General features: G+C 35.0%; 1 protein-coding gene across 2 annotated transcripts in view; it reads left to right on the plus strand.

Moving 5' to 3' along the window:
• Positions 1-25,223, plus strand: part of VPS13C (vacuolar protein sorting 13 homolog C (S. cerevisiae)) — a 187,757-nt gene that overhangs the window by 93,125 nt on the left and 69,409 nt on the right. For both annotated transcript variants that reach the window (XM_011940470.1, XM_011940469.1), the window contains 13 exons: positions 1,607-1,763; positions 2,551-2,630; positions 3,134-3,193; positions 3,920-4,079; positions 6,224-6,340; positions 7,437-7,540; positions 7,969-8,136; positions 11,680-11,984; positions 12,947-13,094; positions 16,942-17,095; positions 19,377-19,489; positions 22,454-22,623; positions 23,938-24,185. In XM_011940470.1, coding sequence (XP_011795860.1) covers positions 1,607-1,763; positions 2,551-2,630; positions 3,134-3,193; positions 3,920-4,079; positions 6,224-6,340; positions 7,437-7,540; positions 7,969-8,136; positions 11,680-11,984; positions 12,947-13,094; positions 16,942-17,095; positions 19,377-19,489; positions 22,454-22,623; positions 23,938-24,185 — 1,984 coding nt within the window. The remainder of the gene's footprint in view (positions 1-1,606; positions 1,764-2,550; positions 2,631-3,133; positions 3,194-3,919; positions 4,080-6,223; positions 6,341-7,436; positions 7,541-7,968; positions 8,137-11,679; positions 11,985-12,946; positions 13,095-16,941; positions 17,096-19,376; positions 19,490-22,453; positions 22,624-23,937; positions 24,186-25,223) is intronic.

Raw genomic sequence — 25,223 nt, forward strand, 5'->3', positions numbered from 1 at the left:
GCATTTAAGCAGACTGAGAGGGTCAGAAGAGATTTTCTGGAGGAGGACACATTTGAATCAAGTTTTTAAAGAGAAATAGGAAATTATCTGAGAAAAGGGATCAAGAAAGGGTCTGGGGCAAGGCAGAAAGAGGAACAGGCATAAAAGTGTGAGTACGTGAGAAAGCATAGTGGATACAGGGACTTGAAAGGACTTCCTCTAAAATCTGTTTTATCATTAAATAGTTATATAGAGATTATGTTTTTTCTCTGAGCTAAAAATAATAAACTTTTAAATAGGCTGGTTGCAATGCTTATTGCCTATAATCTCAGCACTTTGGGAGGCCAAGACTGGAGGATCGCTTGAGTTCAGGTATTTGAGACCAGCCTGGGCAACATAACGAGACCCCATCTATGCAAAAAAAAAAAAATTTTTTTTAATTAGTCAGTTGTGGTGGCATGTGCCTTTAGTCCTGGCTACTTGGGAGGTAGGAGGATCGCTTAGCCGAGGAGGTCAAGACTGCAGTGAGCTCTGATTGTGCTACTGCACTCCAGCCTGGGTGACAGAGCAAGACCCTGTCTCTAGCAATCAGTCAATAAAGAAACAAACAAACAAACTTATAAAGGAATAGGCTCTACTTTTAAGAATCTGAAATACATGCTTTGAAGCCAATTTCTTTTTTTTTTTTTTTTTTTGAGGCGGAGTCCGGACTGGAGTGCAGTGGCCGGATCTCAGCTCACTGCAAGCTCCGCCTTCCGGGTTTACGCCATTCTCCTGCCTCAGCCTCCCAAGTAGCTGGGACCACAGGCGCCCGCCACCTCGCCCGGCTAGTTTTTGTATTTTTAGTAGAGACGGGGTTTCACCGTGTTAGCCAGGATGGTCTCGATCTCCTGACCTCGTGATCCGCCCGTCTCGGCCTCCCAAAGTGCTGGGATTACAGGCTTGAGCCACCGCGCCCGGCCTGAAGCCAATTTCTTTATGTTAAACTTGGATGTTTTTCTGGTTAATATCAGAGTTACTGAAGGTTTTTAAGCCTTGGTAGTTGAAACATTGGTAGATGAATCATTCTATTTGCAGATATACTTAACACACACACACGCATATATAAAACCCATAAGACCTTTTAAATATTATTTATGATATATATTATGATTGTTCTCTTCCCTTAGAACAATGATTGGGTTGAAGGGGAACAGTTTGCATTGCTCCGCATGGATAATTTGGCATTGTTTGAAACCATTTTCTGTTGCCATTATCTGAGGGGAGAATACTAATGACAATTGATAGGTAGAGGCCAGGGATGCTGCCTCATATCCTACAATGCATAAGACAGTTCCCACTACAAAGAATTACCAGCTCAAAATGTTAATAGTGCCGAAGTTGAGAAAGCTCGCCTTAGGAATGATGTAAAAATTGGCTGTTGGTCTCACAGAATTTCAGATGAAAGGCTGTCTATCAGACTAGGACTTCTGGGAATTAGGCCAAACTGCAGGCACAAATAGAAGTAAACATCTTAACATTGTGTGAATTTCTTGCTTATATCACTCTGGATACTTATTAAATTCTTGATTTACCTTCATTGTGTATTAATGAAATAGTTGGTGGTAATACTGGTACCCTCTTTTAGGTTGTGGTTACTTTGATGAAAAAATCAGAAAAGAAGGGAAGGCCTTTACATGAGCTAAATGTCCTGCAACTTGGAATGGAAGCTAGAGTTAAAACCTATGACATGACTGCTAAAGCTTATCTAAAAAAAATTAGTATGCAGTGCTTTGATTTCACTGGTAAGTGTGAAATATAGTCTATGTAAATTATTCATTAGGCAGATGATCCCTACCTTTTTATCAACATTAAACATATTGATTTGTGTACAGTTGTGTTAATTTCCTAGTACATTAACTCAACTTTTCAAAAACAGTCCCTGGGTACAGTTCTAGGGGACCCATTTTGAAAAGTTGGGTTAATTTACTAGGAAACATGATGTATTATTTGATTTTTAAATTATGTGAGTTTTAACATTTCTTTTTAATTATGTTAATATGTATTTGTGAAAAATGAAAATCAAATACAAAAGTATATAGATGAAAAAATTAATATCATCTGTAGTCTCATGTCCTTCCCTCAGAATAAATACTATTGTTAGTGGGTATCCTTGACCTTAAGTTCCTGCAATAAGCTAACTTTTAAAGTTCTGTTAGTGTTTAAAGTTTATAAGAACTCTATGGGATATCTTTAAGTAAAGTAAACTTGTATTGAGAATAATCCCTACTTTATGTATTTTATAGGTTCTTTAATATACCATGATTTGTTTAGATGACAGTAATACAGTAGTACCATATGTTATACCAATTGTAATTGGTGAGTACTAGTATTTTTGTTTTATGGAATTTGTTTCTTTTTTTTCAAAGCCAGGTTTATTGAGGTAAGATTTATACCCAATGTACTTCACTCTTTTTAGTGTACAGTCCTGAGTTTTGACAAATGTACATTTGTGTACATTTGGCTGGTCCTGTCTTAAAACGTGTGAAATGGTTAACTTGATGGATCAACCTTGTCTTTTTTCTCTTTTAGATTCTAAAGGAGAACCTCTTCACATTATTAACTCTTCTAATGTGACTGACGAACCCCTTCTGAAAATGTTACTGACAAAGGTACCTAGTTTCATTACTAGGATTCTTTAATATTTGAATATATAAAGTTATATATATTACCCTTGTATTTAATATTCCAATTTTCTCTCCCAACATTTTTCTATCTAAATTGATTGATGCGGCGAATTTTGCAAGCATCTGAAAATCCTGGATACTTTCATTAACCTGTGATGTTGAATAAATGGTAATAATGTAAAGTTCCACTGTAATCCAAAGCAAAGTGTGTTATAATCTAGCACCTTTTCGATTAGTGTACCTAATCTAGATATACTAGCATTTCCTCCACAGTAGGATAAGGAATTAGAGTTTTTGCTTATATGGAATGTAAGGAATGCTTATGTGGTCAGTTTGGTTTCTTTTTTTTTGAATGGCCTTCTTTGCTTTTAAGAAAGATCTTTTTACTCTTTTAATAGCATACTTAGAAAAGTAAAGAATATGTATATTTTCAGTGTATGAATTTTTAGTGTTTGAAACTCAGTGGTATAATTCTCCACTATTTGTAGGCAGACAGTGATGGACCAGAATTTAAAACTATTCATGACAGTACCAAACAGACACTGAAGGTAAATCTTTTATAATTTACTATAACGCTGGGTTGTGTTGATTAAATTTATCTTCGTAGCCATTTTCAACTGTGGGATTGTTAAGTTCTAAAATGAGAATAATAGTGGCAATAATAATATTCCTAATTTATGGATAAAGTGAAGTAGATAATAAAATTGGAATAAAGTTCTTACAAAAAGTTGATTTATGTTCTGAAAAGATTGTTTCCCAGTTTTGACTTAGATTTCTTGACAAGTATGTGAATAATACCCTTCAAGGGAATTTTGTTACTGATTTTAGTCGACTGTGGTTTTTTGGCCTAGCGTTGATGGAAGCATTAAACATTTGAATTATGTATTGGCGTTAGGAATAGAATAAGATTAAGGGAAGCATAAAGCATAGCCTGGTACAGACATTGCTCACAGTCCATTTGAACATGCGTAGTCAGCTTGGAACTGCCTGAAAAGTGGTTTAAAGCCTGATAATATTTCCTGTATCTTTACTTAAAACTCTTCCAGTTCTTTTGAGTTAAAATTGTGGTTGCACTTGGGAGTGAGCAGAGAGTTGATTTACTATCTGGCGAGGATTAACATTTTAATAGTGAGTTAATAATGAGTTCTTAAAAAGATAAAAATTTTAAAAAGGCCCTTAATTGAGCTATTCTTGTGCTACTTATATCTGTTGAACCCTGATGTAAAAATGTTACTGCATCTGAAATCTGCCTCTCCAATTGTTCATTATCTTAGGTTTCATTTTCATCCTTAGACTTAGTACTTCATTTGGAAGCTTTACTTTCCCTCATGGATTTTTTATCTGCTGCTCCGTTCTCTGAACCTTCCTCTTCTGAGAAGGAATCCGAGCTGAAACCGCTTGTGGGGGAGTCCAGAAGTATTGCTGTCAAAGCTGGTAATAATTTTTGAATCACAATCTAATACTTTGAACTTCAATAATCATGTAACAAGTTGTTTTTTCCAATTAAGATAAGTATTTAGCATGTTGACATTGCTGCTCTGATAGATTAGGTTAGTTTCAAGAGAAAAAATGTTATCTGTATGGGATTATAGAGCAGTTTAGTGAGGAATTTTAAATAGATGTTGTTTAATATTATGTATTTATATTTCAATTCACTGTCTAGCTTTTACATAAAATAGAAATTGTATGTACTTTATATTGATGTGTCTTTGTAGTCTTCAGTTCAATGAAAGTGAGAAAAGAAGTTCAGTTATGGATTCAGTCATACAAGGTAACAAAGGCCCATTTCAGTTAGTCAGGTAGACTACCTGGTGCTCAGCAATTTTAAGTGCTCAGTGGGACATGGCAGGGAAGGAGCTCCTGGAATAGACACACTGACATTGGTTTCTAACCAAAACTATATTTAGATCACACAGATATGGGCACCGGGTCCTCAGGCATATGACTTATATTATGAAATATTAGGTATGACATATCCTGAGTGAATAAATAACATTTGCTTATTTTTAAGCCACATATCATTTTAATTATTTTTCTTTCATATTATATAATGTCAGTATTTAACATCCAGTAATTCAATTTTCAGACCATTATGAGTTTGAGTTTCACCTATATTACTGGCATGTTTGTTGTAAAACTGTCAGTACTGTTAGATCAGATACAAGGATCTGATTTTTTTTTTTTTGAGATGGAGTTTCACTTTTGTTGCTCAGGATGGGTGCAATGATGTGATCTTGGCTCACTGCAACCTCTGCTTCCCAGGTTCAAGCGATTCTCTTGCCTCAGTCTCCCAAGTAGCTGGGATTACAGTTGCCCACCACCATACCTGGCTGATTTTTTGTATTTTTAGTAGAGGTGGGGTTTCACTATGTTGGTCAGCCTGGTCATGAACTCCTGACCTCAGGCGCTTCACCTGCCTTGGCCTCCCAAAGTGCTGGGGTTACAGGTGTGAGCCACCACGCCCGGCCGGATCTGATTTTTTTAAACCATGGAACAGAGCAACAATTTCCTTATAAACTAGAGTAAAAGAGCTTTACCTCTTTGCCTTTAATGTACTTGTCACATTAATAGCCTCAGAAATATCGTTGGAAATTCCTCTACTTTATATTATATATACATACAAAACATACACAACACAGTTGAATAAATGAAAAAGAAATGTTTGAACTCACAATAAACTAGAAACACTATTAACCCAAAGAAACTCTTCCAGTTTTGCTATATTGTTGGTCTTTGTGGTTTGATTATGCTACAACAATATTAAAGAAAACAACATTATGCTACATTAAATATTAAAAAAAAAAACCTCTCATACTGGCAATTAAGGACAGATACTCTCCAAGCTTTTGCAATTTCAATCAGAAGGCTCTATTTCCTTCAAGCGAGACAGATTTTTAGGAAAATGTATCCTAAATTTATCAGTCAGGATCTGGACTAAAGTGGATTTAGGGAGTTAGTTTGATTGTGATTCTTATGCACACATACACCTGCATGCACATACATTATAAAATTTTTTTTGTATTTTTTAAGTTTGGCCCTTTATGTTCATTTCTCATAGAATTTATTTTAGGATTCTTGATGGAGCAACAGGGTATAATCTGGAGAAATTTATTCTGTAGTTAATAACATGTAAGTGCCATAGTAAATAATATGTATTTTATTAACTGTGCATCACTATTGCAGTGTATCATGAATTATTCTTCCTTAATCTAATATATAATATGAAAAGGAGTTCACAATCAAAACTTTAGACCAAGAGAATTCTAGAATTCTAATATAGAATGTTTTCTTTATTCCCAGAAAAAAAAGTTAAAGTTTCCATCTAGTAAATTGTACTTTCCAGGTGCTGTTAATATTTAGTTGCCTTTATTCCTAATTTGAAGGGGAACGTGCTGATTTTTGTATGATGGAATTTGATAATTAATCCAAAATTTATGTTAATTACATGTTATCCTAATGGAGGGCGTTTTGGTTCCTCAGAGTGCATTGGGTACTTTTATTTTGATGGATTCGAAGTTCTTGTATGTGTTGTATTATCTTTGCCCTTTGCTAATCAGAAGGTTTCTATTATTTTTTAGTATCCAGCAACATTTCCCAAAAGGATGTGTTTGATTTAAAGGTCACAGCTGAATTAAATGCATTTAATGTCCTTGTCTGTGATCAGAAGTGTAACATTGCAGAGATTAAAATACATGGTAAGTAGTTATTTCTTGTTGTAGATATTTCTGTTTCTTTACATAACTAGGAAAAATGAGCTTGTACCTGGTAGATTTCTCATGAGTATTCTTTTGGTTTGCTTATATTGAAGACTTGGCAAACTTTTCAGAGATGTGCTTTAAAATGTTACAAGTAAATTTATGATGATTCATTGCTGACTTGAGATATTCCTTATGCATTTTGCGTTACCTACAGTTTTATGCAATTGTAGAAATCATTATGCCTTTAGAAACTCAGAATGACAAATTTTTTTTTGGAGGGAAATCTTAGAAGACTGTTTTCTAATACAGTTTATTATAGAAATAAGAGTATTCATCAAATACTGTTCATTTATTTGTAGTTATTGGAGTAACAGTTTTTTGTTTTTTTTTTTTTTTGAGGTGGAGTCTTGCACTGTTGCCCAGGCTGTAGTGCAGTGGTATGATCTTGGCTCACTGCAAGCTCCGCCTCCTAGGTTCACGCTGTTCTTCTGCCTCAGCCTCCTGAGTAGCTGGGACTACAGGCACCTGCCACCACATCCAGCTAATGTTTTGTGTTTTTAGTAGAGACAGGGTTTCACCGTGTTAGCCAGGATGCTCTTGATCTCCTGACCTCGTGGTCTGCCTGCCTCGGCCTCCCCAAGTGCTGGGATTACAGATGTGAGCCACCGTTCCCAGCCCATTTTTTAATAATACAGTAAATGTTTGTAAGATCACTGTTTTAACAAATATTATCTTACTAAATGACCACTGCTGATCTTGCCAATGCAGAGGATATTTAAGTTTGGAGAAATGTGATTAATTTTCTAAATTAATCTAAATTTCTTTGAAACTTGGCGGGTTTTTTTTTTTTTTTTTGGTTTTAAAATTTCCACAGCTTTTATGGAGGAGATGCCTGTATCCCTTAAAGTTATTATTTAAAGGTGTTATTACCTTTCTTAGGTATCTCATACATGAAAGTTGATGCCATTAATATGTTTAATAATGAGTAATTTTTATTCACTTTGTATCTTGTCAGTATATTACTGACCTTAAATACCGCTGACTTAGTCATGTGGATTGGGTGAAAAGTTTATAAATGTTATGTTTCCTATAGGAATGGATGCCTCTATTTCTGTGAAGCCTAAGCAGACCGATGTATTTGCCAGACTTAAAGATATTATAGTTACGAATGTAGATTTGCAGTCCATTCACAAAAAGGTGATTAAAAAATAGATTCTTATATTGGAATTTATTTTGTTCTCTGGATTTGAGATGCAATTATTTATTTGCACAGTATACATTTATTGTCTGTCATGTACCAGGCACTTTATTAGGAATTGGAGAAGAAAATGGTAATAGTCTGCTTTCACATTGTGTATAGACTAGGCCTCTTGATACCCAGTGATTTGTAAAAGTTATTTCTGAACAGTTAAGTGATTGATATTTTTACTGATAAAGTTTTTTTTATAGAAATACAAGAAGTTATTGTCACGTAAAATGTTTGCAGCTAATAATTTTTAAGATTGAATTCATGTGTTACTGCTTCATATATCAAAGATTCTCTAATAAGAGAACTTATTTATAATACATTGATAAGGGCTATATAGCTCTTTTAATATAATAACCAGTTAATCTAATATTTTTAGGCCGTCTCTATTTTGGGAGATGAAGTCTTTAGGTTCCAACTGACTCTTTATCCAGATGCCACAGAAGGAGAGGCCTATGCTGATATGTCCAAAGTAGATGGCAAACTTAGTTTCAAAGTGGGTTGTATTCAGATTGTTTATGTTCATAAATTCTTCATGTCTCTTTTGGTAAGTTTTTTTAAGCATATTTATTTCTCACTGAGGCCTAAATATCTTTGCTTATACAACTGAACCTAGATAGTAAAAATCTTCACTGATAGGGCTGTGTGATGAGCACCTGAGTGCTGAACAGAATGTTATAGTTAAGGAAATCCTTTTCATGATATTAACCAAATGAATTTTTAAAATTATTGTTTTGGAGATATAGACTATAATTCTAGAACATTTCTATAGGTATGCATTTTAAATGTACATTTTATGTTTTAATTTAGGGCTTTCCACTGTAACTTGTTTAATGAAATATATTTAAGATAACTTAGTTAAAACAATTTTTTGATTTTTTGAGGAAGTTCTTCAGGCATATGGAGGACTCATATTGGAACTTACAGCTTTTGGTTATGATTGTGATCAACAGCGTCATGAAATGCTTTTCTTTTTATTATTTATTTTCATGTACCTGTCATGATGTATTAGTCCATTTTCACACTGCTATAAAGAACTGCCTGAGACTGGGTAATTCATAAAGAAAAGAGGTTTAGTGCACTCATCATTCCGCATAGCTGCGTAGGCCTCAGGAAACTTAACAATCTTGGTGGAAGGGGAAGCAGGCACGTCTTACACGGCAGTAGACAAGAACAAGCTTAGGGTGAAAGAGCCTCTTATAAAACCATCAGATCTCATGAGAACTCACTATCACGAGAACAGCATTGGGGGAAACCACCCCCGTGATCCAGTCACCTCCTACCAGTTCCCTCCCTTGACACCTGGGGATTACAATTCGAGATGAGATTTGGGTGGGAACACAGAGCCAAACCATATCACATGGGCTGAAGGATTTAAATCTGCCTATTCTTCTTAGTGGGGCTGCCAATCAGAACTTTTTAAAATCATAATTTTTTTTTAAAAAAAAGATAATTTCAACTTTTTTGGACTTCAGTTGTTAATTTCAGTTGATAATTTCAACTATTTAATTTCAGTTGATAATCCAACTATTTTAGATTCAGGGCATACATGGACAGGCTTGTTACATGAGTATATTGCATGATGCTGAGGTTTGGAGGTATGATTGATCTCATCACCCAAATACTGAGAATAGTTTTTCAAACTTTTTCTCCTTTCCTCCCTCTCTGTAGTAGTGCCCAGTGTCTGTTGTTCCCATTGTTATGTCCGTAAAATACCCAGTGGTTAGCTCCCATTTATAAGCAAAAGTATGTAGTATTTGGTTTTCTGTTCCTGCATTCATTTGCTTAGGATAATGGCCTCCAGCTGCATTCATGTTGCTGCAAAGGACATGATTCTATTCTTTTTTGTGGCTGTGTAGCATTCCATGGGGTATATATGCCATATTTCCTTTATCTAGTCCATTGTTGATGGGCACCTAGGTAGGTTCCATATCTTTGCTGTCGTGAATTGTGCTCTGATGAACACGTGAGTGCATGTGTCTTTTTGGTAGAATCATTTATTTTCTTTTGGATATATACCCAGTAATGGGATTGCTGGGTCAAATGGTAGTTTTGTTTTGAATTCTTTGAGAAATCTCTAAATTGCTTTCTACAGTGACTGAAATAATGTAGATTTCCAGAAGTAGTTATGTAAATGTTCTCTTTTCTCTGCAGTCTCCCTAGCATCTGTTATTTATTGACTTTTTAATAACAACCATTCTGACCGGTGTGAAATGGTATCTTATCATGGTTTTGATTTGCATTTCTCTCATTACTAGTGATGTGGAACATTTTTTAATGTATTTGTTGGCTCCTTGTATGTCTTCTTTTGAGAAGTGTCTGTTCATGTCTTTTGTCCAGTTTTAAATGGGATTTGTTTTTCGCTTGTTCACTTGTTCATACTATTTTTTATAGATTCTGGATGTTAGACCTTTGTCAGATGCATAATTTGCGAATATTTTTTCTATTTTGTAGGTTGTCTGTTTACTCCATTGAAAGTTTCTTTTGTAGTGCAGAAGCGCTTTAATTAGGTCCCACTTGTCAATTTTTATTTTTGTTGCAGTTGCTTTTAAGGACTTAATAATAAATTCTTTCCCAAAGCTGATGTCTAGAATGGTGTTTCCTAGGTTTTCTTGTAAGATTCTTATAGTTTGAGGTCTTACACTTATGTATTTAATCCATCTTGAGTTAATTTTTGAAATGGTGAAGGTAGGGGTCCTTTCACCATAGAATAAAAGGTTGTTTCATTCTTTTGCATGTGGCTAGCCAGCTATCTCAGCACCATTTACTGAATAGGGAATCCTTTCCCCATTGCCTATTTTTGTTGACTTTGTCAAAGAACAGGTGGCTATAGGTGTACAGCTGTATTTCTGGGTCCTTGATTCTGTTCCCTTTGTCTGTTTGTCTGTTTTTGTACCAATACCATGCTGTTTGGGTTACTGTAGCTTTATAGTATAGTATAAAGTCAGGTAATGTGATGCCTCAGCTTTGTTCTTTTTGCTTGGAATTGCTTTGGTTTTTTGGGCTCTTTTTTGGTTCTGTATGAATTTCAGAATAGTATTTTCTAGTTCTGTGAAAAATGACACTGGTTGTTTGATAGGAATAGCACTGACCCTGTAGATTGCTTTGAGAAGTATAGCCATTTTAACAATATTGATTCTTCCAATCCATGAGCATGGAATGTTTTTCCGTTTGTGTCATCTGTGATTTCTTTCAGCAGTGTTTTCTAGTTTTCTTTGTAGAGATCCTTCACCTCCTTGGTTAGACGTATTTCTAGGTACTTTGTTTTTTTGATGGCTATTGTAAATAGGATTGTTTTCTTCATTTGGCTCTCAGCTTGGATGTTATTGGTATATAGAAATGCTACTGATTTTTGTACATTGATTTTGTATCCTGAAACTTTATCAAAGTTGTATGTCAGTTCCAGGAGCCTTTTGGTGGAGTCCATAGGGTTTCCCATGTGCAGAATCTCATGATTCCTTAAAAGCATGAATTTCTACTTAAACCATCATGTTTACTTTTCTAGAGAGTAATTAATTTGGAGCTGGATGCCAGGGAGATTAGGTTTCTTTTGTAATATTAATGGATGTACACCAAGAATGTCGCTTCTAAGAATGATCTTATCCTCATTGGGAAAAATTTTTCTGTTTTTAGTTGAAATTGAGATGAAATACATCTTGTTATAAATAAATTTTGATTCTTACTAATGATTACAGGATTGTAGGCAATTAACTGTCTTTCCTCATGCATGAGTACATTAAAAAAAAAAAAGAAAACCTCTTCAGAAATAAGCAGCAAAAGCTTAGTTTCTAAGACTAAATTTTATTACTGTGACCTAGCAGTACAGAATTGAACCCACTTTTGGAGAAGTACAGTACTGTCCTTCTCCCTTTCATTTAAATTTGAATTTACAGTAAAAAACATTCTTAATAAACAGGAGGTTTTTAAAAGAATTGTTGCAAAAATTTGTCATGTGAATGAAATAATTCTCAAATAAATCAAATGAGAGAAAGAGCTCTTTCTTCCTAGAGTAACTATTGTTATTCTTTTTAAAGTTTTTTTATTTAAAAATAAATACCTTTTTTCCCTAAATATCTGTCTCTTCCAACAGAACTTCCTCAACAATTTCCAAACTGCTAAAGAAGCTTTGAGCACAGCCACAGTCCAGGCTGCAGAAAGAGCTGCTTCTAGCATGAAAGACTTGGCTCAAAAGAGTTTCCGCCTTTTGATGGATATCAATTTGAAAGCACCAGTTATTATTATTCCTCAATCTTCGGTATCACCTAATGCTGTTATAGCAGATCTGGGTTTAATCAGAGTTGAAAACAAGTTTAGCTTGGTTCCTATGGAACATTATTCTCTTCCTCCAGTCATTGATAAAATGAACATCGAGCTCACTCAGTTGAAGCTGTCAAGGTATAAATATATAATCTAATTGTGTGTTGCTTACTAGAAATAGGATTTTCATACAATTTTTGCCTGAGGTAAAATATTGTAGTACTTTGTGGTTTTCATTCCTTATTTCTTCTAATTATGAAATCTTGACCATTGGCTTCTTGGGTCAGTGGTTAATAGTCATGTATGCGCCTCATAGAGTCTGTGTTTTCCCTTACTACATTTATAATATGATTTTTTTCATTTTATAAAAATTAGCTATTATAAAATTATAGTTTAGTCAGTACTTAATTTAATATTTTTATTTTTCTCACTTTACACATAGCTATTTCCCTTTTTTTTTGATGGGAAAAAACTTTGTAAAATGTAAAATTTAAGATTTATTTCTCATTTTCAAACCTTGTCACATTTGGGAATTTTCAATGAGTTATCTAAAGGATTAGTGAATCCAGATGGGACAGTGTTGGCTCTGTTGAGTGACAAGAGCATTTATTTGATTATGCAAATGATTGTTGGCAGGCAAGCTAGAATGACTATTACCATATGTTCGTTTAACTTTTAGATTAGTTGAGTTTTCCCCTTGAGTCTAGAGAAGTACCAATAATATATTAAGGGCTAAGTATAAGATCACTTTCTTTATCTTCCAGTTTTAGGAGGATGTAACATTTGTTTGCATGATAGTAAACTATTTGCTGTATCAACAGCCCTTGTGAAAAATAATAAATAATGCAGTAGTTATATTGTATGAAAATTATGTCTTTGAAATCAGCGTTATATGGGTTTGGTTTTGGAGAGCTCTGCATATAAACTTTATTCTGATTTAGATTGATTTTAAAAATGTGAAAAGAAGTATATTCTAAAAGACTTCTGATAGCAGCCTTTAGCCTTTATGAAATGCAGTGTGGAATCTGTTACACAATAGGATAGTCCTCATTTTAAAATGTAAATTTGAAGTAAAAAGTAAATTCTTGTTTTTCTTTCAGAACTATTTTGCAGGCTACCTTGCCACAAAATGACATTGAAATTTTAAAACCAGTCAACATGCTTTTGTCCATACAACGAAACTTAGCAGCAGCATGGTATGTGCAAATTCCAGGGATGGAGATAAAAGGAAAACTAAAACCTATGCAGGTAAGTAGCTAGTATATAATATATGAAAATTTCTTTATAGATCATAATACAGTTCTAGTGGATATCAGAATGTAGAAGATGCTACATTATTGATAAAGCTAAACCAGTTTTCTCTTAGTGAGCATTTGTCTATTGTATGTATACTTTTGCCTAAGTAATAAATTGAATAAACTAGATTTTGTTTTGTATTCAAAAACAACAAAAATAAATAAAAAATATGCAAATGAAATCATCCTTGTTTCCCTCACTTTTCTTTGTTTTCATTTCAGTTAGATATTTGGTAAAACCAGCAAAGAGTCTGAGATAAAATCTGCTGGAGTGTGCTAAAAATATTACTCTTAATTTTGGAAAATTCTATTAAAGTTTTAGTGCAGTTAAATTGTAAGACAATGCAAAGTGATGTTCAGACACTACATTCAAAGCAACTTAGTGTTTTTAATGTGTAGAGGGCCTGTTTTAATTAGAAAGATGATATCATTTTGAATAGGCAAATGTGTATATTTGATAAGCATATAAATACATCATTATTTTTAATAGTGTAGTTTGTAGAGGCCCTGTTTTAATTAGAAAGGTGATACCCTTTTGAATAGGCAAATATGTAATATTTGATAAGTATATAAATACAACTTTTTTTTTTTTTTTTTTTTTTTTTTGCGACGGAGTCTCGCTCTGTGGCCTAGGCTGGTATGCGGTGGTGTGATCTAGGCTCACTGCAACCTCCACCACCCAGGTTCAAGCGATTCTCCTGCCTCAGCCTCCTGAGTAGCAGGGATTACAGGCACCGGCCACCCACTCAGCTAATTTTTGTATTTTTAGTAGAGGTGGGGTTTCACCAGGTTGGCCAGGCTGGTCTCGAACTCCTGACCTTAGGTGATCCACCCTCTTCGGCCTCCCAAAGTGCTAGGATTACAGGCGTGAGCCACCGTGCTCAGCCACAGCATTATTTTTAATAGTGTAGTTAGCAGGTTGCATATCAGCTCAGAGGAGGAGGTGAGACTGGTTGAAGGTAGTTGTGGAAGTATAGGAATCCTGTGATTCTTGTGTGCCTATGTGTGAACCTGTTGAAACCAAACAGCCGAGGGTGGGATAGGGGTGAGAGAGACTAAACGAAACCAAACAAAAATTTAGCAGTTTAATGGGTTTTCATACCTGTGATTATTTCAGAGTTGGTTATAACATAAGATAGGAAGGATCAAAGGAGCAGAGTTCTACTAGGGAAGAAGTTAAAATCGAAGCTTGTTGTAGAAATGAAGGATTTCTGTTCATATACTAGTGGATATATTGCATGAAGAACAATTATTGAATTCTGTCTGTTTGGGCATTCATAGGGTAGGCTTTATTCCAGAGTATGGGTACCTTCTTTTAATTTCTGTCTTTCTGCTAAGAGATTAGATCTCAGGACTAATATTTGGCTCTCTCTTTCAAAAATTAGATCCCAGGACTAATATTTGACAATCCCTTTCAAAGATTGTGTGGTTATAGGTTTGCTGAAAGCATAAGTAAAACCTGAATGTCTGTTGGTAGCGGAACATGGATAAAATTATGGTATCTTCATATAATGGATGTTGTAAAGCAGATAAAGTGAATGAAATAGAACTATATGAAACAAAATTAATATATCTTGAGCATAAAAATAAAAAAAATGAGTTGCAAAATGATAGTACAGTTCTATCAGTTTTATATAATTTCAGATTTTCAACAGGCAATATAATACTATTAATACATTTTTTTTTTTTTTTTTGACAGTGTCTCCCTTGGTCACCAGGCTGGAGTACAGTGGCACGATCTCGGCTCACTGCAAGCTCCGCCTCCTGGGTTCACGCCATTCTCCTGCCTCAGCCTCCCGAGTAGCTGGGACTACAGGCGCCCACCACCACACCTGGCTAATTTTTTGTATTTTGTTTAGTAGAAACAGGGTTTTACCGTGTTAGCCAGGATGGTCTGGATCTCCTGACCTTGTGATCTGCCTACTATATATTGTTTATAAGAGATGCAGTAATGATAACTTTAAGAAAAGTATTCATGGAAATAATCTCTAAATTAGGCTAGTGTCTTTCTCTAAGGACGAAAGGAGAAGGGAATAGGGTCTCAGAGAAGTACATATGGGGCTTCTGCTATATCTGTAATGGGGAAACAAGATCTGAAGGAAATATTGCAACTTGTTAAGATTTGACAAAGCCAGGTGGTAGATTCACAGGGGAAGTTTATAGTATTCTCTGCCCTTTTCCTTTATGCTGTTTAAAGTGTTTTAGAAGAAACAAGAAAAAGTAACATCTGATACTTTAGCATCAAAGTATGATAATTACTTTAACAAAAAGGATCCTTATTAACTCAGGAATGCAGCAACAGTGGATGAGGCCACCACTGTCTAATTTGTCACCGATCCAGATCTCTCTAAACACCCACTATTTGGTCATAGTCTATAGTTTTCCTGGGCCTGGGATGCAGCCAAGAAAGGGTATCAGGCAGGTGATACCAGCAGGTTGTTTCCCTGGCCTGGATGCAGCTCAGAAAAAGGGTATCAGGCAGGTGATACCAACAAGTTGTTTTGGGTGGATCGGTTTGATGGTTTTTAAAGAACTGTGGGGCTGCCTTTCGAAATTGTCCTTCATACTTGTTTTTTTTTTTTTTTTTCCCCCTCAGCAAAGTGAAAGAGGGGTGAACTTAGTTGCCCTTCAGGAAGCTGTGGTAATCTTGGTTGGTATGAGAAGTGGGATGGGACACACAATGAAATTCTAAGGCATTAAAATTACACCTGTTATATGAGGCCTGGGGCTTAGGACAAGCCATAAATCCCTGGTCATTATCTTGTACTTAAATAGCTCTGTATTTTCATTTAAACTGGGAACTAGGCAATTTCTCTGGTGGTAGGGACCTAATTTGGGGGGAACAGGGTACTGTGGTACTCAGAGGAGATTTGCTATTGTGTGAATTTGTAAGTACTTGAAACAGGTCTTTTGAGCCACTGTGTCTTACACAAGGTAGTAGAAGGATAAGAAGATTCAAAGAAAGTACTGGTTTAATGGATTTTAGCAGCCAGTAGCAGCTTCATTTGTTTTAGTTGCTTTATCTTGTTCTACAGCCACCTGTGAGAAAGTTGGTATTATGCCTATTTTAGAGATTAAGAAACTTGAGTTAAGGACATTAAGAAACTTTGCAGACAAGACAGCTTGAAAGTGGTAGACTTGATACAGATCTGCCTGACTCAAAGCCCTGGCTCTTTTTCTTTTTGCCACACATACCCTTTTATGAAGGTAAGAGATAATATGCTACCTTCCTATTTTTTGTTCTTTAAACATTCTTTGTAGATACATTTGTTGTTGTTTTAAGTGGTATTATTCTTGATAAATTAAACAAACGTTTTATATATGTCCAGATGCATATGTACTGAGATTAAGAGCTATGTAGCAGGAGAGCATCTTTTTACTTTTTGGTAGAGACTAGAAACTGAACAACACTATTCCTGTATTGAGTTTCGAGGGGAGTAAATAATATAGAAGAAGAAACTGGTACTGGGTGAGGTGAGATAGAGACAGAATGGAGATGGGAAGATAGGGAAAGGGGACAGATAGGCACAGGTCCAGGAACAGGAAGACATAGTAACAGATAAGCCATAGAGAGTGTCGGAGTACCAGAGGCAGGGGCCTGGATATGGGTGAAGGCAGAAGTGTGTGTACACACAGTAAACAAGGTGAAATACTTCTCTTCTGGTATTTATAGTCCTAACTCTAACTCTCTCTTTTTTAAGTAGATGAACAATTAATTTGAAAAGCCACAAATTGAGATATAGATATGATAGTCTGCATTTTTTATTAGTTATAGTTAACAAATTATTGGTGGTTTCTAGGTTGCTCTCAGTGAAGATGACTTGACAGTTTTAATGAAAATTTTGCTGGAAAATCTTGGAGAAGCTTCCTCACAACTAAGCCCTACACAGTCTGTGCAGGAAGCTGTAAGAGTGAGAAAAGTTGATGTTTCAAGTGGACCTGACCATCTCAAAGGTATAAATTGATGATATTTACTTTATGGAGAAAAAATTAGTGTTAATGTCATATTTATATTTAGTATTTTTCTGGTTGTCCAGCACAATGTGGTATGAACTAATTCAGTATTGTACTACTTATTGTGGAAATTTGTCTGAGGCTGGGATGTATTTCTGTTGTCTGCTACAGGGGAAAGGGTCACTTGTTGGTATGTGCTTGTTTACCCTTTACTTGTGAATGCTAAATTTGCTGAATTTAGATACTAAATCTAAATCTGTTACTAGCTGTCTAATATAAGGCAAGATATGCCACTGAGGTGGCGTATCTTGAGAGAAGAATCAAACTAGATAGGCAGTGTAGTAAGGTCCCAAAATAATTAAGAGAAAAAAGGACCTTGGTATCACGTGTCATACTCAGGTAATTGAACCATGAGAAAGGAAGGTATTCTTGTAACAGCTTTATTTATCTGGACTTACTGGAGCATTATGTATCAAATACATAAGATAATTTTTCAGATCATTACTGAAACCTAGTAAAAGCAGTGAACCTTTTGAATTCAGCCATTTTAAAATAATTTTTCTAAAATGTAAGATTTCTTAAACAGATTATATTAAATATAATTTCACTATTTTTTCATAATTTGAAGCCATTGATGTGAATCTTATGTTTTATTAGACTGTAAATAGGTTAATATTTTCATGGCTGGAAAGAGATGAAGTACCCCTTGCCCATATAATAAATGGTCCTGGCTGCTGTGCTTTTCTAATCCTCTCATACCATCTGCTATTACTTCAAATGACAGTAATTGATAAAACTACCAGTTGATACACCATATCAACACTGCTTCTCCTATAGTTAGGCTAGGTGTGTTTTGAAGTCAGACAAGCAAATGACTAGAACAGTGTGCAAGGTTTCTGGTTTAAGTGGATAGTTTTAAGTATTGCATAAGCTTGATGAGGTCAACATCTCCCCAGGTGAAGTTTGTGCCACCATACAGACAAATGCTAGGTAAACAGGCTGTTGTTATAGTTAAACAGGAACTATGTAGAGATGAATAAACTATTAACAGGCAAGCCTTACGTGATTAATGATCTCATTATGTTCAGCCATGATCACGGTCATGTATCTGGTTCTTGCTATATGAACACCATGTCACTTGGGAAAATTTGTGAATTCAAATGGAAGCTGCAAAGATGATGAAAATTAGAATATAAATTATTTCCAAGAAAAATAGAATTTTCTAACTTGGAGAAGGCTTATATGGTTAAAGTTATGCAGTATTTGTTTTTCCAGTAACTTGTAAAAACAGACTGTTCTATAGAATGACAAGAAATTAGGGTCAATATTGAAAAAGATTATAGAATCTGTCCATAAGAGTGATTGAAAGCAAGATCTATTCAGTCTGTATGCTCTAGCTAAAGATGAGGGAAAAGACTAACTTCCTGAAGTCTCATTTGTCTCAAAATTCCAAAGCACCCGCTCCTTTCCCCTGCATCATATGTGAACTCTGTTTGATTTTGCTATTGAGTTTTATTCTGTTCTTTGTTTTGTTTTGTTTTGTTTTGTTTTGTTTTGAGACAGAGTCTCGCTCTGTTGCCCAGGCTGGAGTGCAGTGGCTGGATCTCAGCTCACTGCAAGCTCCGCCTCCCGGGTTTACGCCATTCTCTTGCCTCAGCCTCCCGAGTAGCTGGGACTACAGGCGCCCACCACCTCGCCCGGCTAATTTTTTGTATTTTTTAGTAGAGACGGGGTTTCACCAGGTTAGCCAGGATGGTCTCGATCTCCTGAGCTCGTGATCCGCCTGTCTCGGCCTCCCAAAGTGCTGGGATTACAGGCTTGAGCCACCGCGCCCGGCCTATTCTGTTCTTATAAAGATAACGGATTGGGTAATATAGGTAATTAGAGATAGTGAGGTGCATTAGGCTAGCAGAGAATCTGTTACTAGCTGTCTAATATAAGGCAAAGTATTGGACTGTTCTGTGTCTCCAATTTCATAATGTCTTGAAAATGGCTTGTAGCCAGTAAGTGCCTTGAAAATTAAGTCCCCCTCTTTAGAAAAATTTTTAACATAGTCTGTCTGTGCCTCTTTGTACATTTATACTAAATATATATGGAATAGTCATTGCCATTTTTAAAATTTAACAGTTGGAATGTAATTGCCATTTTTATTAATTGTCTCAATATGATTTACAGAATCCCAGAAAGCATCATATAAATTTAGAATAAGAAATTATCTCATATTTTAAAATATTTATAAAATTCTGTACCTACTTAAAAGGTTTTAAATTTTCACCATTAGAACAAGAAGATTGGACAGACTCAAAGCTTTCTATGAACCAGACTGTCAGTCTCCAATTTGACTTTCACTTTGAATCTCTTTCCATTATCCTTTATAACAATGATATCAACCAGGTATGTAATACGTTTCTGTAATTAGAAATAAATCCTTAACTCTTGATAGTCAGTTTTAGAGTGTTGGCCTTTTTTTGTGGGACTTTTCATTGAAACATTTAATATGTCTATAAAATTCTATTTGGCCTACAGAATATGCATTGGTCCTGCCCTCTTTATTCACTTTGTTAGTGTTTATAATCTTACAAGGCTAAGGCAAAGTACTCAGGGTTTTATTTCTTTCCAAGTAATATCAGCACGAAAACACATTTTGATTTATTAACAATAGAAGAATTTTATATACGAGTGATTATTTGTACAGTTTTATTACATAGCTATATATATATGTATATATAATGACTTATGAATAATTTAGTAGTGACTTTGGAGCTTTACCTGATTATTTTTAAATTAACAATTATCCTTGATATATAAGCATTCATTGTGTTTCTATTAAATAAATGTTATATGTAGTAGATTATGTGTTAAGGATACTAATTAAAGAATTGAAGAACCAAGGTCTTATGCCATGATGATTTGAACTAAATAATATGTCAATGGTATTTTAGAAAGCTATGTTTTATTATGCAGATATTTCCTTCCAGTAAATATTTTTAATTATATTATGTCATACATTAATCCCTATAATACATATGACATATTTTAATATCCATATTCTGTATTGATTATAGATTCAACAGTGAGCACATACCCTAATTGGGCAGTGAACAGTATACTCAAATGTACATTAACAACAGATACAGATTATGGGTATTATATCTGTTAATGTCCATTTATATGAAATATGTTCATTCATATTTCATTTCATTTACTACAAATTATGCAATATTCATACATTGTTACTATTGAATTTTGGGCTTGTATCTGTCATTTATGTGATGAACTACCTTATTTTCTAATGTTTAATGCTCTTTACAACATCAGAAAATGACCTTACTGAAAATGAACAGTTAAATTCATTCTTCATTTTACTTGGTACCGTCATTCTGCTGGTTCCGCAGTCTTAGAATCTTGATGTCTACTTTTATTTCATTGCTTGTATACCTTCCTTATTCATTGAGATGCTGAGTACTGTCAGTTTTTTCTTTGAATAAACATTTACTTTTTTCTGTCAATTCTCACTGCTGCTTTATTTGAAACTCTTCTTACACTTGTAGTACTGCAATGTTTGATTTTGCTATTGTTTGATTTTTTACCTTTCATCCATCCTAGATATTGGCACAAGTTCAGTTTCCTAAATGAATCTCATGTAGACATTTCCACCTTCCCTTTCCATTAATAAACATTGTGTTATATAATCTGAATTTCATCTTATGGAAAGAAATTCAGTGGCTCCAAATTGTCTACAGAAGGAAACCATATCAATAATCCTATCAGGAAACATTAGTGTGTTGTGATCGGTAGATGTATCTCAGGTCATTTCTATTAATGGTTACAGAATAAAAGTTTATGAATTATTTCCATTTTCACAAGTTAAAGGCATTCAAAGTTTACCAGTAATAATGTCATTCTGATCCAATCGTGTGAACGTACTATCTTGAGTGAGAGAAAGGGTGGAGTTCTAACCAGTGTGCTGATGATTGCACATACCCAGCACCCCTATTATCAATGCCAGGGTCTCTAGTAAGCAATGGTGATGGATGTTCATCACTTCCCTGAAGGTTTTTGTTTGTTGACTGGCTGGGTTTGTTTTTTTTTTTTTTTTAGTTCTGGGCATGCTGAAATAATTTGGAATTATATGTTATGGTAGAATAAATATCGAGGTCTGTTTTTCTGTACATGAAAATTTAAATATTTAGTTTGGGATTTGAGACTTTGATTAGGTCTCTGTATTTCTTTCTAGTTTTTTCTCTACCATTCTTTAATCGGAGTATCCAAGCGCAATCACCCTGTATCCTGTGTCCTCAGAGCATCTTGAATTGTTTGTTCATGTTTTTCCTTCATGTAGAGTGTCTTCTGCCACCCTCTTAGCCTATCTGATCCCACTCAGCCTCTGAGGCTCTATTGAGTTCTCACCTTCTTCATGAATTTTCTCCAGCCACAGTGATCTCTTCAACCTCTCTGAGCTTTTACTATTTATACTCTTTACCTAACCACTAAATGGCCTTTGTGAAATGTGAGAAGACATAAATATGAATGAATAAAATACTGTATGTCATAAAATATTTAATCATTTACAACTAATAGCATCTTATTGTGATGTTCCTTTTAGTGTATTTCTATTTTGTTTTCTCAAGGAATTAGGGTGTATGCTCACTCACATCGTCTACCATGCCTTACTGTTTCTCGTAAACCTCATAAATCTTATCACTGTTTTTTAACAGAAGAGCTCATTAATTATTTATTAGTTAGAGGCCGGGCGCAGTGGCTCACGCCTGTAATCCCAGCACTTTGAGAGGCGGAGGTGGGCGGATCACGAGGTCAGGAGTTGAAGATCAACTTGGCCAAGATGGTGAAACCCCATCCCTACTAAAAATACAAAAAAAAAATTAGCTGAGCATGGTGGTGTGCGCCTGTAATCCCAGCTAGTCAGGAGGCTGAGGCAGATAATAGCTTAAACGCAGGAGGTGGAGGATGCAGTGAACCAAGATTGCACCATTGCACTGCAGCCCAGGCGACAGAGTGAAACTCCATCTCAAAAAAAAAAAAAAAAAGAAAAAATTTATTAGTTTAATTGACAGAACTCTTTCCTAATTATTTTTATTTACATTGAACCATAAATCAGATAAAATTTTCTATACTAACCATTGTTGAATACTCACACATATATGTATTTATTTGTATGTACAGGTATACTCACAAACATGCATATTATTCTCTGTTCCATTCAGCTGTTTTAGCACTCATACTTCTAAAATTCATGAGATCAGTTTGCCTTTAAGCTTTGAATTAAGTAATGTGTTTAAAAGTAATTATATAATATTTAAAGATAATTGATTCTTTTGCTTGAAAAATGTACCATAGGAGTCCGGAGTTACATTTCATAATGACAGTTTCCAGCTTGGTGAACTCAGACTACATCTTATGGCCTCCTCGGGGAAGATGTTTAAGGATGGCTCAATGAACGTCAGCGTTAAACTTAAGACATGCACCCTTGATGACCTCAGAGAAGGAATTGAGAGAGCAACATCGAGGTTTGTCAGCTCTGAATTTGCTATACATTATTTAAGGTTGACATTGCACCTGGCATGGCTGCCAGGTGTTGCTAAGCTAGGGATCATCAAAAGAAGATCTCTGACTTTTCCTCATACTTCCTGATTTGAATTGCATGAAGAAGTAGTGCTAATATCAGATTCAGCTGCTTTAAAGGTTAAGTTAAAGGGAAGTTTATTGGAGTAACATCTTTAGAATGGGAACTAAGAGAAAATGAGTTTTAATAGTTAAATCCACATGGGGTGATATATTTGGTGATATATTTTTCTAAATTCTTCCCAGTAGGCAGAATTTTGTTTTAAAAAAGGCCTCAAGCTATGGATTTTGCCTTCATTGTGTTTATTTTGTTCATGTTTTTTAAAAATAGTTATGCAAAATTTCTTTCAAAATTTTAATAGAAATAGAATCTCTAGTGCATTCACATCATCAAGCCATTTTTGAAAGGGTGACTTATAAAGTGGGAAATATGTAATTTTCAATAGCCTAATTATGTTTTTATTTTTTTCTCAAGTAAGGAGACATAATATTTTGTATCTGATTTTTTTTTTTGTTTTTGAGAAAAACTATGTTGCTACTTAAACTTGGACTCCACTGAATACATATGGGATACTTGTGAGCCCTTGGTTTTTCTGAGCTGATGAGGAAAGAGTGCTGTCATGCACCCAGCTTTTCTAGTTTGCAAATTTTGTGTCTGGAGTAGCTGTCCACAGCTCTCTAGGCAAGGGTGATAAATGCTATCATCTGTTAGGTAGCCTGCTTTTTCCAGTTCATGGGAGGACGTAGGGGAACTATAGTCGAACACACTTGATACACACTTGATAATTTGAATTGTATTGAATACTTTCAGACTCAAATTTTCATAGGATGATCTTTGAAGATAAATTCCTTCAGGGAGGTTTTATTTCATAAACTAATATAAAAAGGCTGCCTTATATTTTGTGTGACTACACCGATGTGTTTTGTTAATTGCCCAAATTCCTTTCCGGCCATTATTGGTTTGTTTCTCTAGTATTGCATTATAATGTAATACTCAAGAATTGCATTATAATGCAATAACATATATAATTCTATTATAAGTATAAAATATTCAGTAATTGCTTAATAGCATATATCTTGCTTTGGAGATTAGTAGTCTTGTTTACTAATGGATAATAAGATTCTGTTTAATGTTGACCTGTTTTCTATACAGATTAGAGACTGAAAGGCGAAAGAAAGATTTTTGAGATACAGGAAATTCTTCATCTTTTTTATTGTTTTAGCAAGAATAAAATAATGAATAGCATTTTTTTTTTCAGAATGATTGACAGAAAGAATGACCAAGATAACAACAGTTCTATGATTGATTTAAGTTACAAACAAGACAAAAATGGAAGTCAAATTGATGCTATTCTTGACAAGCTGTATGTATGTGCCAGTGTGGAATTCCTGATGACTGTGGCAGATTTCTTTATCAAAGCTGTGCCTCAGAGTCCAGAAAATGTGGCAAAAGAAACACAGATTTTACCAAGACAGACTGCCACAGGGAAGGTCAAAACAGAGAAAGGTTAGCAGAATTTATCTGTCATAGGTGACAACTTGTATATTTTGACAAGAATTACAAACCAGAAAAAAGAGAAATGAAGAATTTAAGAATGTAAAATTAGTCTTTTAGGTTTAAGCATATTCTATATAAAAACTTTAGCTTTTTAGTTTTTAAAAACCTTTTAAGAAATATTTTAAAATGGAAACATTTTTAAGAGAGAGGTATAGTAGAAATTGGACCAATGGCCAGGAAACTCCACTTTGGTTCCAACTGTGCCATGAACATTTCTTTACTGATCCAGATATGAAGTTAATTTGCGTCAGTGGTTAGTGGCCTATTTTATAGGTGGGGAATCTTATTCAAAGAAAACATGTTGAGAATTCTAGCACATTGAAGAACAATTGGAAACATTAAAGCAGAACATGGGGACTTTGGAGGACCCAGCAGGACTTCCCTGGATGTTACCTTAACTCCTTAAACTCTGGAAGAGTTTGCTTGTCTGATCTCGGTGTATGCTGAAGCCACTTTTAGCTCTATACTTCTTTTATTCTAGCATTATCCAGTAGATCAGTGATTTTCTTTCTTTTCTTTCCCTTTCCTTTTCTTTCCTTTCCTTTTCTCTCCTCTCCTTTTCTCTCCTCTCCTCTTCTCTACTCTCCCCTTTTTTAAACATTTTTTTATATTTTAAAAATTTTTTTGAGATGGGCTCTCACTCTGTCACCTAGGCTAGAGTGCAGTGATGTAGCTTGGCTTACTGTAATTTTCGCCTCCTGATGTGAGTTCAAGCAATTCTCCCACTTCAGCCTCCTGAGTAGCTTGGGTCCACAGTTGTGCACCACCACACCTGGTATTTTTTTTGTATTTTTAGTAGAGACGGGGTGTCACCATGTTGGCCAGACTGGTCTCGAACTCCTGACCTCAGGCAATCCACACACTCAGGCCTCCCAAAGTGCTGGGATTACAGGTGTGAGCCACCATGCCTGGCCTCCCAAGAGTGTTTCTAATTGCTAGGATTCCAGGAGAAGGCAGTCACTGTTAAAACTAACAGGCTGTCGAGAG

The sequence above is a fragment of the Colobus angolensis genome, unplaced genomic scaffold (assembly GCF_000951035.1).
Source record: "Colobus angolensis palliatus isolate OR3802 unplaced genomic scaffold, Cang.pa_1.0 Scaffold19, whole genome shotgun sequence".
In the NCBI taxonomy this organism is placed as follows: domain Eukaryota; kingdom Metazoa; phylum Chordata; class Mammalia; order Primates; family Cercopithecidae; genus Colobus; species Colobus angolensis.